The sequence below is a fragment of the Portunus trituberculatus genome, chromosome 37 (genome assembly GCF_017591435.1).
Source record: "Portunus trituberculatus isolate SZX2019 chromosome 37, ASM1759143v1, whole genome shotgun sequence".
Taxonomy (NCBI): domain Eukaryota; kingdom Metazoa; phylum Arthropoda; class Malacostraca; order Decapoda; family Portunidae; genus Portunus; species Portunus trituberculatus.
Window position 1 is genome coordinate 21,700,288 of NC_059291.1, and position 14,821 is coordinate 21,715,108.

Sequence of the window (14,821 nt, forward strand, 5' to 3'; positions counted from 1 at the left end):
CTTGCATCATCAGCAAATAAATTTATATTACTGTTCACCCCAATGGGAATGTCATTTACATAAATCTGAAACTTAATGGGGGCTAACACTGACCCTTGTGGCACTCCGCTAGTTACTTGTATCTCTGATCACAGTTCTTATTTCCCTATCCTTCAAATAATCTCTTGTACATTCTAGCAAAGTTCCTCGCAGTCCTCCTATGTTCTCTTATTTTTCAAAGTAGTCTTCTATGAGGGACTTTCAAAAGCCTTTTTAATATCCAGGTATCCTGTCACTACTGTTTTCCAGTCCTGCAATAACTCTCGAGTAGAAGCTTAATAAGTTTGATATACATGATCTCCCTGTTCTGAACCCAAATTATCTGTTCGATATGACTTGCTCCTCTTCCAGAAATTTAACCCATTTTTCTTTGATAATTATTTCACACAACTTTCCCATAACAATTGTAAGTGACACTGGTCTGTAGTTTGGTGGTTAAGTTGCCTTTCCTCCTTAAAATATCAGAATTCCATTGGCTCTCTTCTATTCTAGTGGAACTTTCCCTTCATTTATTGAACTTGTAATTATTTCCTAAATTGGATCCAGTAGTTGCTCTTTTAACACCCAGCCTGATACACCATCTGGCCCCATTGCTTTTCTGATGTCCAACTTATCCAATAATCATCTAATATCCTCTTTGTGCATTGCAATCTCCAGTAATCCTTAGCAATGCAATGTCCTATTAGGTACTGTGAAAACTTCTTCAGCAGTGAACACCGTTTTGAAGCTCTCATTCATTATTTCATACATTTCCTTCTCTGTTTGGTATGTCTTTCATTCTTTAGTTATTTTTTCAATTGTTTTCTTGTTCTTTGTTTTGCCATTTATAAACTTGTAGAAAAGTTTGGCTTTGTCTTTCCTTTTATTCACCACATCTTTCTCAAAGTTTTTTTCTTCCTCTGTCTTTACTCTAATATATTCATTTCTGGCATCCTTGTACTGACATCTGTTGTAGTCATTTCTCTGTTTTATGAGTTTCTTCCACACTTTATCTTTTGCCTTTTTACCTTGTATGCATCTAGCATTGTACCAAGCATGTACTTTTTCTCAACTCCATAAACAGATACAAATTTTTTAACTGCTTCATTATATTTCTGTAAGAATGTCATATTTCCCTTGTACTGTTTTTCTGTGCATAATGTTTCTCCACACAATATCAGCAAAATAGATCCTTAATTTATTTAAATCAAATCTTGCATAATTTAATCTCTCCCCTTTATAGCAATCTCTGTAACTTATCCCATCTTCCTCCTGAATTTGCATTTCTAATGTCACATGACTACTACTTCCCACTGGACTAAGGTATTGTATGATTGGAGGGGGTTCTGGTTTCTTTGTGAAAACAAGGTCAAGCAACGATGGTTCTTCTTCCCCCCTGTACCTTGTTGACTCCTCCACCCACTGGTCCATTGTATTAACCATAGTCAACTGTAACACTTCCTCGCTCCACTGCCCAGCATTAGCCATTATTTCCATCTCTCTCCAGTTCACTTCTTTGCAGTTAAAGTCTCCAACTAAAAGTACTTCTATATCTCTTCTCATCATGTTATCTAGGCACTTAATTACCTCTCTTTGCATATCTTTATATTCTTCAGTTCCCCATATATCATTCTTAGGTGGCATATATGTAACTATAATTTTTCTCTTCTTCAATTCCTCTATTTTGATTGTTACTTCCATTACTTCCACTTTGTCCTCTCCATATTGCACATCCTCCACACATATATTATCATGAACCATTATTAGTACTCCTCCTCCCCCTTTATCCTTCCTGTCTCTCCTCCAACTATCATATCCCTCCTCTTTAAAATTAACAAGAATCTCCTCTCTTAGTTTTGTTTCAAAGATGCACATTACATCCAGCTTTTTCTCTTTCAAATAATCCCAACCTTCAACATGCTTGATAACAATCCATCTTTATTAGTAAAAAGTCACTCTCAATTTCTTGCCTCCTCAACGACCTCCTCTTTCTTCCTTAGGTACCACTTCTTTAGTCTCATATCCAAAACCCTCCAGTAAAAATTCTTCTTCTCAATCTCTGTCCTTTTTTTGTTTTTATTTCCTTAGCTTCACTTCTTAGCACTTTCTCCTTTTCCCTCTCCTCTAGGTTCATATCTATTTTTATCCATATATCCTTGTGTTCAGTTTCATCGGCCAGCTTCCCTTTCCTAACCATAATTTCCTCTACCACCACTTGGGATCTCATTCTCACTTTTATTGGTCTCCTACCCCCTTCACTGTATCTTCCTAGCCTGATCACTTCCTCTACCTCCTGGTCTAGTTCATGTGTGCTGTCTTGAACTTGTTTGATAACAGATTTGGCCAATTCTCTCTCCATGTTCTCTTGTGAATTTATCTGGATTTTTCTTTTCCTTCATCCTAAATATCATGAAGCTTTTTTAGTCTTATTCACTGTATTTCACAACAGGTCTTCTTTCTCTTTAATTACTTCAATTACAGCAACTTTCAGGTTTTCCTGAATTTGTTTCTTTACAACCTCCAAACATTTAACTTTTTCCTCTCCCTGTTCCTGCTTTCATTCATTTCGTAGTTGCTTCAGCTTGTTTTCACCCAATCCACCTTCTACCCTGTCCATAATCCCATCCTGCACTTTAACCTGTAAGCTCCTTAAGGAGTTTTCATAGTCTTCACATGTGTCTTTTACTACGTCATTTTGTTTCTTTATTTCTTGTATCTCTTCTTTTAATCCCTGACTGATTGCACTGACCTTCTCACATTCTACCAATTTCAATTTCAGTTTTGTGTTTTCCATTGTCAGTCTGTCCTGTCTGTCCATTAGACTTGACATCATTTCCTTCATGTACCTGAACTCTCTTTCTATGTTGGCCAACCTCCTCATACCTCTTTCATCCCTGAATCCAGAAAAATCCTTGTCCATAATATCCTCAGTTAGTTTCCTTAGTTGAACAGGAGTGTCAATGTACCATTGGTTTTCACATGATAGTGTATGTTTTTATTACATCATATGTCTGGCAACACTTCTCTGTTCCATCTCTCTCTCGTCCTTCTTTCCATATACGTATATGATCCAAAACTTATTTGATATGGAGACCGGAGAACCTATGGCCCCCTCCCACACTGTACATACGTCTAGGCCAGTCTCCAGCTCTTGTTGTAGCTTTTCTCTCCAAGCTGCTCAGATATGCACGGTGTCCTGGGAGTGTTGTGTATTTATCTAGTTGTATTTACCTAGTTGTATTTTATGAGAGCGGAGCCTATGCTCGTGCTATCCTGTCTCTGTATCTCACAGTGTCTAATTTTCTCTTAAAGGCATGTATAGACTTTGCACACATCACCTTTCTGTCCAGTCCATTCCATATATTTATTACTCCATGGGGGAAGCTGTTTTTTTTTAAGTCTCTTCTGTAGTTGTCTTTTCTGAGTTTTAATCCATGTCCGCTTGTGTCCCTTCTGTCCCTCTTCAGCAGGTCGATCCTATCAGGAAGCTCCATATTATTAATTATTTTGTAGATGGTCAACAGATCGCTTCTTGCTCTTCTCTGCTCCAGTGTTGGTAATTCCAGTCTCTCCAGTTTCTTTTCCTACGTAAGAAGCCACCGTGGTACAGTGGAACCATGCGTGCTTTGGGGTCTGAGGGGTCTCCAAGCGCACGGGTTCGAATCCTGTCCACGGTCCAAGTGTAGGTTGGGCTTCCTCACTCGGGGCAACGGTTTCCTAGCGGGTGGGCTTTGAGATAGGGGGTACCCAAAAAGTATCCCCTTTAGCCCATAAATTCCTGTGAAAAGCCTACATAGTATAAAAAATAAATAAATATAAAAAGAGCCAACAAGGTTGGGGCCATTTGGTGGCCTTTCAATTTTCCTGATATTCTTCCTCGTGTTAGGTGACCACAGTACTGCTGCATACTCCAGTCGTGGTCTGATCAAGGATACCAATAACTTTTTCACTATATCTTCATCAATATATGAGAATGCAATTCTAATATTTCTCAGTAAGTTGTAGGTCTCACCAACAATTTTATTTATATGTTTATTGTGGGACATTTCCTTTGTTATGAGAACTTCCAGGTCCTTTTTGCTTTCCATCTTTTTAATCTTCTCTTCTCCAAGTTTATACAGGCAACCCCTGCTTAACGAAGGTTCACACAACGATATTTCACTGCAACGAAGGTTTCGTTTTACTACCATCTGCTCGTTTAATGAACACCAAACTTGCTTTAAAGAAATTTTATCCAGGTAATTTTTTCCAAGTTTGAAAGCCCCACCGTAACACGCAAGCCGACAGGCTTTTGAATACACCAGCGCCTCTCGTGGAGAAAACGCGCACCACTCACTCCCCTAGTTCAAAATAATAACAGTTAGCAGCAGTGTGTGTCTGTGTGTGTGTGTGTATAATTAACCTCGGTCGCCTGCTGGTCATCCAGCCAGCCTTCCCCATTACGGAGCGAGCTCAGAGCTCATAGACCGATCTTCGGGTAGGACTGAGACCACAACACACTCCATACACCGGGAAAGTGAGGCCACAACCCCTTGAGTTACATCCCATACCTATTTACTGCTAGGTGAACAGGGGCCACACTTTAAGAGGCTTGCAAATTTTCCTCACCGCTTCCCAGGACTTGAACCCAGATCCTCTCAGTTGTGAGCTGAGCATGCTAACCACTACACTATGTGGTGTGTGTGTGTGTGTGTGTGTGTGTGTGTGCACCATTTATGTAATACAGTGGAGACTCAATAATCGAACGTCTAAATACAGGCAACAACCGCTTAACGAAGGGATTACGTTCCTAAAAAACCCTTCGTTAAGCAAAACCTGTTAAGCGAATCGATTATAAGAAGTTTAACCCCTGACTTGAACTTCCATTGAGAGTAAACAAAGCGACAGTGCATCATAGTACAGTGAAAGGTTTAATGAAAGTAAAAATTAAAAAGTTAAACATTTAGGCAGTTTAATTTAAGTCATTATAATGTACACTAATGTATGTATGTACGTAGCTTTATAATGTTGATGATCTTAAATTTATGAAGGAAGGGAGAGTGAAACGGGAAAGACACTAAACGGCAACCTGTGGAATGTAAACAAAGGACGCATCATTGTATCACATACAAAACTCATATACCACATTTCCACAAGGCTTTCCATTTTATCCATTGTAGAGTCACAAGTTCAGGTGGTTCTTTTAGCTTGCAAGGAAGATACGGTCTCATCAGCCTTCTTAATAGAGTCTGCTGACTTGAAAATAGTAGAGACAGTAGATGGAGTCAAGATGGTGGTGAGCAATGCTATTAGTTTTCTCGCCTCTCTCATGTCTGTGAATAATATCCAGCTTCACTTCAAGAGTAAGAGACTTCCTGGTCTTCTTAGCAATGCTAGGCGACATTGCAGGGCATTTTGGTGGTAAGTTGAGCGAGGGAAGACGAGCTGCTGCTGATGCTGTTATTGTTTTGAACAGGGGGAGTGAGTGGAGCATGTGTTGTCCACGAGAGGCGCTGGTGTATTCAAAAGCCTGTCGGCTTGTGTGATACGACGGGGCTTTCAAACTTGGAAAAAATTACCTGGATAAAACTTCGTTAAAGCAAGTTTGGTGTTCGTTAAACGAGCAGATGGTAGTAAAATTAAACCTTCATTGTAGCGAAATTTTGTTGTGTGAACCTTCGTTTAGCGGGGTTTGCCTGTACTCAAACTTTTCAATACTTGAACACAAAAGTTTAATTTTATACTCGAAAAAATACCTGATAGTCGAACATCTACACATGTGGTTGTAAACAAAGGCTCCGCCTTCTCCCTCTGCTAGTTGTGACTTGTGCTGCCGCGGTAATCAGAATAACATTCTCCTGCATTCTATCTGTAGTTTTTCATTTATAAACTTACATTAACACCGAAGGATTATTAGTGGTGAAAACATCTGGGAATCAAACGGTCGCAGATTTGGTATTATACAAAGCTCTGTCATCTCCCTTCTTGCAGCCGCCACTGTACCATTCTAATACCACATTACTGGTAATACCAGTACTACAGCATTACCGTAATACTGATATACCAGATGCTGGTGTACATCCCTAGTCCTGCTGCAGTCTTGAGAAATATAACATTTTTCTGCATTCTGTTGGTAATTTTTCATTTAGAAACTTTTATGATGTTACCAAAGAGGCTTATTAGTGATGAAAATAAGGATTCAGGTGAGAATGCAAGTGTTAGTGAATTCACAGGAAAGCACACCAGCAGAAAAATTACAGACATTTTCATGGATGCTGATTCATCCTCCAGTTACCTCCCTCCTCCTCCTCCCCACCCTTCTCCTCCTATTCTAAGTTATCCATCACCAGCCTTCACTTACAGTATGTAAAAATCAAAATTGCAAAAAAAAAAAAAAAAAAAAAAAAAATTACATTGAAATTTATATATACTTGAGGTTTTGCTAAGAGTAGAACGAATTACCTGATTTATAGGTATCAATAATCAAACGTTTTATACTTGTACAGCCATTTGGAACAAATTAAGTTCAAGTATTGAGTCTCCACCGTATATATTTACATAATGCATTAAACAGACCATTTCAACTGTTAGTGTTAACAGATATACAATATATAAACAAAAAAAACCTTGTGTAACTCCGATTTTCAGATAACTCAGATTCCTATTCCCTTAATTGGTCCGACATAAGCAGGCTTTACTGTATTACTCTTAATAATTATTCCCCAGTCTCTGCGCAAAGGGCACATTATCATAATTATCATGAAAGTAAATCTAACAAATTTAAACATCTCTAGAAAAGTCTCTAACCATGTAACTTGTAACTTCCTAATTATTCTTAAGGGCATGCTGCAATAGAGATTTGAAAAATTAATAAAAAAAAAGTTACAGGACTTATGACTTGAAATTTTCAGAATATTATTAGCTACTGGTTGTCTTTGATGTGTACAAATATGAATATGATAGAGTAATGACGTTATGACTTCATGATGCCATGCATAGAGTTGCATGACCATGATGCCATGCATAGAGTTGCATTCAAATTGTCATACAGGCTTTAATTCAGTTCTTTTAAAATGTGCTTCAGCATGGATGTACTTGAAAGATGCCTAAAGAAACATAGAGAACACTTTTTTTCAATTTCTCCATAAGTCATGAGATATCATTTTTTAAATTTACCACATTTCATGACATCATCAAAACAGCATGAAAAACCAGTCTGACAAAATGTTACCCCAATCCCTGTCAATAAGTACACCAAGTTTCAAGGCAGCATGTATAACGGTTGATTTTATACAGTTTTTTATATCTCAAAAAATCATGTTTTGAGATACAGCTCTTTAAAGTTTTAAAAGTTTATCATTCATGCTATATATTTACCAAAATTAGTAAATGTATTATATGATGTGTTCTTTGTGCCTTTGCCAATAGATTTAGCTCACTGGTGCGTGTCCTAAGAATGTTATTTCATATTCTTTGCTTATGGTATCAAAATTGAGATCCTCTTCCTGTCCCTTTCCTCCAAAATCTCCTTCCTGGCCGTGCCAAGAGCCTCAGCTTCACCTGCCACTGAGTCATCATCTCTTCCCTCTTCTTTTCATTTATCTCCTATTCTCTTTTCTTTTCCTTCATCCCTCACATCTTCTTTAGCTGCTATAGCCTATTTTGTTTATTCCCCATGTTGCAGTAAGAAGATCAGCAAGGAATAATAATAAAAAAAAATTTTTTAAAGAGTAAAAGCCTGCAAGCAGGAGCGTGACATAGCCTAGCTCTCTCTTCGTCTTTGTTTGCTGCACTAGCACGGTGGTGTATGGCAAGGCAGGAAGGAGGCAAGCAATTTGAGGGGTGGAGCCTCACCACAAAGACCAATATTAGTGGTAAAATGACAAGGAAAAACAGGCAATATACTACAATGCTTAGAGAGTGTTTATTACATCACGCCTACCTCGTGGCGTACGCCACTCATGTCTCTTTAAACGCTTCAGAATGAGTGTTGCCGTACGTATGTGGCCATGATTCATATACCATATTAATTCTGAATGTTTTTCCTACAATAATATGCAGGAATTAAAAAAAATTTTTTTTGTCATAATTCACTAAATCTCGACCACAGCATGCCCTTAAGCAATGTGAGAGAGAGAGAGAGAGAGAGAGAGAGAGAGAGAGAGAGAGAGAGAGAGAGAGAGAGAGAGAGAGAGAGAGAGAGAGAGAATACCTTCTTATGAAGCCCAATTTTCTGCATGATTTCCTTGTCCCACCAAGGTTTTTTCTTGAGGCATTTCACACGAGTCACCAGGTGCAGGGGAGTGGGTTCACATGGGGCATCCTCTTCACCAGGAACCCTGAACCACAAAAAATAAATTAATTAATAAATTTAAAAAAATAAAAAAAAGTTAAAATCAGATAACTATATAAATGACCATCTGTCTTGTGCAATAAAGACAATACATTAGAACATGATATAATAAAATATAGTAGAAGATAGCTACTATTGTTAAGGGGATGTTAATCTTGGAGAATCTAAAAAAAATCCAACTTCATTTTCATATTTCTAAATTAGTGAACAGCTTAAAGCAAAATTATTCTAGAACACAGTGCAAGTGACATTATGGTAATAATGACACTATCACAAGCTGGCAGCCATGTTTATAGATATAGATATTCAACTCAAAAATGAGCATGGCACAATACTGAGGATGAAGGAGAAAAAGACACAGGTGACAACTTATACTGTCAGCACCACCTTGCCTCCGTTCACATCCTAACTCCTCTGCCTCACCACTACCAAAAGTGAAGACAAGCTTTCATTACAAAAGGTATATGTCCTCGTGATTTGACTGTTTGCAGATTGAATCATCGCCAATTAGAACTCAGTTAATTAATACCCAATCCTTAAGGTTTGACCGACCGACTCGCTAATTCGACATTCATATCTCATGCGCCACCCACCCGATCAAACCCGCTGCCAGCCCAAATTCGCTGCCAAGGCTGCCACTCATAGGGAAAATCCCCTACAGTAGGTGATTTTAGCCTAATATAGAGGGTAGGGGATGCCTATGTGGAAAATAGCAATTTGCAAGGGAAACTAGAGTTTATTCACAATATGTAGAGGATTTTTTTTTTCAAACACTAAATATTTGTCTGGATACCCATTACAGTTTATGAAATATGGAATATATATATATATATATATATATATATATATATATATATATATATATATATATATATATATGTGTGTGTATATATATATATATATATATATATATATATATATATATATATATATATATATATATATATATATACAGTAAGGTCCCGGTTACGTCGGTCTCGAGTTACGTCAAACTCGCACTTACGTCAGTCCACTATAAGGCAATTTAAGATTTAAAAATTGAAAATTTATAAATCGTAAAGCCGGGTTTATTGTTATTGTTGGCCAGGCGTCACTAGTGGTTATCCACCACACCGCCCACCTCATGCTTGAATACAATAACACTCTCGTGCCTCAGTTCCACCACACCGTCGCCCCTGGCAAGAGTGTTCCTACATCTGCGTTTGCTGACTATCTTAGTATCTTGCTCAATGGCACCAAAAAGAAAACTCCTGAGTGATGGCAGTGATGCTAAGAAAAGGAAAACCATTACGCTACAAGAAAAAGTGGACATAATTAAAAGACATGAGAATGGCGGCAGCAGCTGTGTGTAAGGGAGTGAAGAAGAAAATGGGAAGCCCGTTACCATGACAACGGGGAGGTTGACGACCTTGAGGGCTCACGCACCTATCACAACAATAACTCCTCCGGAGCCTTCGCCTGGGCCACACGACACTCGCAGCTGACTTGCACCGTCTGCGCTTGTCTGCTGATCCCTATTGCCCTTTCCTATTGCATTTCCTGCCCCGCTGCCCACGCTTCTACTCCCACCGCACTGCACTACGTTCCCAGCTGTCCGCCCTGGGCGTCACAACATTCGACCTGCCCACCCTCCTGGCAGCCTCAGGCGTCCACCCCTCTGGCAACATGCATTCCTTCGCGTTCGCGGCCCTAATCAACAACAAAAACAAGCTTGTTTCATATTCCTACATACTTGTAAATAATATAACAATATAACCTTTTATATAACGCTTCTACTCCTACCGCACTCCACAAAGCTCCCAGCTGTCCGCCCTGGGCGTCACAACATTCGACCTGCCCACCCTCCTGGCGGCCTCAGGCCGCCCCTAACGGCAACCTGCAGTCCTTCGCGTTCGCGGCCCTAATCAATATATTCCTACATAGTTGTAAATAGTATACCAATATAACAATATAACCTTTTACTTACCTGAATAACCATAAAAAATTATTGGTTGAAAACTCGATAATATGCTTTGAAAGTACAAAAACTCGAGTTACGTACAAAATCGACTAATGTCATGTTTCAGGAACGTAACTCTGACGTAACTCGGGACCTTACTGTATATATATATATATATATATATATATATATATATATATATATATATATATATATATATATATATATACCGTATATATATATATATATATATATATATATATATATATATATATATATATATATATATATATATATATATATAATGCAACATGTGGGAGTATGGTGCAATGTGGCGAGGCGCTCCATTAGGAGGAGAGTCGATCGCTTATTCCCGCGTACATCGTCCAGTCTGACACCATAATATACCGAAGAAAAGTAAATTTTTCAATACTAGAATGTTTTATTTATTTCTTTTGTAGTAAAAGAATAAAACTGCAGAAAGTATAAATAAGTTTATTTACACACAATAATATATGCATGTACAAAAAGAAATTTTGGGATTGGCGTACGTGAAAAATATGGGAAAATATGCACGAGTGGTAAGTGAAAGTAGGAGGAAGTGCGCGTGAGTGGTAGGGAGAAATGAAAATTTAGAGTGGTAGCCTTGCGGCTTGTGCGTCGCTTAATCTGTGTCACTCTCGCCCCAGCCAGCGTTCCCCAGCCCTAAGAGCACAATTTCCTGCCTTTCAAAAATAAGCTTGAGCTTATAAGAAAGTGTGAGGCAGGTATAGTTCACAGCGTCGTTGCACTGCAAACGGGTGTCCCTATATCAACAGTATCAATAATATGGAAGAACAGGGACAAGTACTGCGAGACCACTGCATCATGCAAGTGTTTTTATTGACAAAAATGTACTGTACAGCACCCTAATGTGTTTAATAAAAAGAAGTTAGATATAAATAAAGTACTGATTTAGTCTAGGTTAGTGTTTTTTAAAGGTTATAGTGATGTTTTGGAGGGTCTAGGCTGGAGGTTGGTCCCTATTCCCCCTAATTCTTAAGTATCCTATAGGAAAAATTGCTTCACGATTCGAATTAATACTGACTCGACCGATGAAAAACCACCCTAATTGCGAGGATCCCCTGTACAGTAATACCTCGAGATATGAACGTCCCAAAATACAATTTTTTTGATATATGATGAAAAATTTCATACAACTTATGCCTTGAAATATGAAGATATTTTTAAGATACGAATAGCCATCGGTAGGTGGCGCAGCGATCGCTCGGCTACCCACATCCACCCGAACATTCAGTCAGCGTTGTGTATTGTTGTTCATCCTTTGTGCATATACGTATGTGTCTATGCTCCTCGGCAGTGTGTATTTTTTCTTAAGTTTTGTGAACTCAAGAACTCGTGATCATGGATCCCAAAAGTAAAAGTTTGGCGAAAAACATACAAAATAGCCTGTATTCACATACTGATTACACCCAGAAATTCAATAAATGAGTGAGTACAAATGGTGTTCTGCCCACAAGCAACTCTTCCTCTTAGCTAGGCAAAAAAAAAAAACAAGTCTCTAGATGTCATGGTTACCAAAATATCAAAGGTTGAATAAGGCGGTATCATCAGTTTACGTGGCCTTGTGTCCATTCGAGTTCTGCAGCCTTGGCTAGTGATAGAAAATGGGTCCCTTGTATCTCTCTCTCTCTCTCTCTCTCTCTCTCTCCTGCTGCCTGTTCTGATACCACTCTCATTCAAAAGTTGTCTCCCAGCAACACAGCGAGGGATCCAAGGTATAGAAGTAAGGCGCCCAGGAGAGGTGGCGAAATCAGACACCGTGAAATCACTGTCACTCCCACCATCCATCGTTGGTGACACAGTGATGTAGTGCATATATTTACTCCTGATGAGTGTTGCCAGCTCACAAGCAAAGAAAACGGGAAGAAAATAGCCAAATTATAGCCATAAAAAGCCTAAACGTCTATCGATGTGCCCCGAGTCTTACATTATGAATGTCTATCGACGTGTCCCAAGTTTTGCAGATTAAGTTGTTATTTTGGGCAATATAGGACATTTATATTATGCATACAATAAACAGTGCATTTATCTTATATTAAATCTATATTTGGTTGGTATTTAAAGCATGTTAATTTTTTGTGGGAGGTAAATTCGTATCACAAGAATGAATTAATTCTATTTCCATTAATTTCTATGGGAAAAATTTATTTGATATACAATTTTTTTTATATACAACGATCGTCATGGAACTAATTAAATTTGTATGTCGAGGTGCCACTGTATATAATATATGTGTATATATATATATATATATATATATATATATATATATATATATATATATATATATATATATATGAATATACACAGTGGAGACTCAATACTCGAACTTAATTTGTTCCAAATGGCCGTTCGAGTATTAAAAAGTTTGACTATTGATACCTATAAATCACGTAATTCGTTACAGCCATTGCCAAACCCAAGTTTAGAAAAAGGCAGCAGTTTAATTTTGCATTAGCTGCTAGCATTGGCGCACAGAAGCAGGGCTAGCCTGTCTTTCATGGGCTTGTGTCCTGGCAAACACTTCTCTTCCTTTGTTATATAGATCATGTTTGGTATTTTTTTTTTTTTTTTCCAAAACATGACAGTTTCATCACAATTAACCCTTAAAACTTGGGATGTTGGAATTTTTAGCTTACGCTACCTCAGAAGGTTTGGCGAGAAATACAAAATAGCCTTTATTCACATACTGATTACACTTGGAAATTCAATAAATGAGTGAGAACAAATGGTGTTCTGCTCACTAGCAACTCTTCCTCTTTGCAATGCAAAAAACCAAAAGTCTCTAGATCAGTGGTTCCGAAACATTTTTCTGTCATTTCCCCCTGCACCCAGTTCAACCATCCAGATTTCCCCCTTCATGTGTATGAGAGAAAGAGCAGTTAAAACACACTGAGACTATTTACTAATTTATTTTTCAAATGTACAAATATACTGATAAACTTATAGTTACAGAGTAAAGTGGAGAGAGAGCAGTTAGTAATAACTAAGCATAGCCATAGAGAGAGCGGTTATTAACAAATAAAAGGACTTTTGATTTGACTTTGAGATTTTTTTAGTTAGTAGGTAGTGTAATTATTTCCCCCCTGGTAGCTTCAAATTTCCCCCAGGGGAAAATTTGCCCCAGTTTGGGAACCACTGCTCTAGATGCTATGGTTACCAAAATATCACAGGTTGAATGAGGTGGTATCATCAGTGTACATGGCCTTGCGTCCGATTGGGTCCAGCGGTCTTGGCTAGAGCGATAGAAAATGGACCCCTTGTATCCTCTCCCTCTCTCTCTCTCTCTCAATCAAAATGTTTGAAAAGTGACCTAATTTGTATATTTTTTGCAAAAACATATAAAATACATACAATAGGAGTTGCTAGTAGTGGTGGTGGAATGCCCTCCCCTCAGTGGTTAATCCTCCTATATCCGTATCAGAGCCCAGAACATTACTATCTTCGCTCTCTATTATTGTAGAAACTGTCAATTCCAAAGCCCTTCTGATACCACTCTCATTCAAAAGTTGTCTCACCGCAACATAGCGAGAGACCCGAGGTGTAGAAGTAAGGCGCGCGGGAGAGGTGGCAGAATTGGACACCATGAAATCACTGTCGCTCCCACCATCCATCGTGGGAGTTGGTGACACAGTGACATATAGCATATGTTTACTCCTGACTTGGGGGCTCACCGTGCCTCAAAACAGAATGAATTCCAGTTCTTTTCTTGAAATTCACAAACCACCCTTTACTTGCTTTAAAATCATCATTGGAGTCAGCTGTAGTATCAGAAATAAGATCACAATCCAGCAGCCTAGCCTTTGCAAAAATTATGGCCTCTAACAAAGAATCACCAGCCATCTGCCTTTGGTTTATCCAATCAATAATTTTTCCATTTCTTCCAATGCCGCAGGTCGCTTAAATTGCCTTTTCATACCAATAGCCACATCAGCTCTTTTAATGAGTTGTCTTCTTCAGTATTGTGGCTACTGTAGATTTAGCCATACAGTACTCAGCTGCAAGATCAGTTATTCTTCCTCCTTTCTCGTATTTATCAATAATCTCCTTTTTCCTTTCAATGGTTATCACTACATTCTTTCTTGTAGGCTTATTCTCACCACTAACAAGCCTCTTATGTGCCATTGTAAGCTTCTAAATGGAAAAAAAAAAAAAAAAAAAAAAAATGCAGAGACAATGTTATTTTTATGACAGCGAAGGATAAACTGGCTGCGGTGGCCCGGTGGGGTGCATGTGGCGGTGGGAAGGGAGAGACCCTTTGTTTACAGCCACGTGGAAGGAAGTTCAACTAATAGGTATTTTTCCGAGTATTAAGTCAAACTTTTGCATTCGACTATTGAAAAGTTTGACTATTTAGACATTCGAGTATTGAGTCTCCACTGTACAGGCAACCACCATTTAATGTAGGTTCACACAACAAAATTTCGCTACAACAAAGGTTTCATTTTACTACAATCTGCTTGTTTAAC

General features: G+C 38.3%; 1 protein-coding gene across 7 annotated transcripts in view; it reads right to left on the minus strand.

The window, feature by feature from the left end:
- LOC123514392 overlaps positions 1-14,821 on the minus strand; it is an 87,058-nt gene that overhangs the window by 51,271 nt on the left and 20,966 nt on the right. For all 7 annotated transcript variants that reach the window (XM_045272297.1, XM_045272296.1, XM_045272291.1 and 4 more), the window contains one exon: positions 8,210-8,336. In XM_045272297.1, the coding sequence (XP_045128232.1) occupies positions 8,210-8,336 (127 nt within the window). The remainder of the gene's footprint in view (positions 1-8,209; positions 8,337-14,821) is intronic.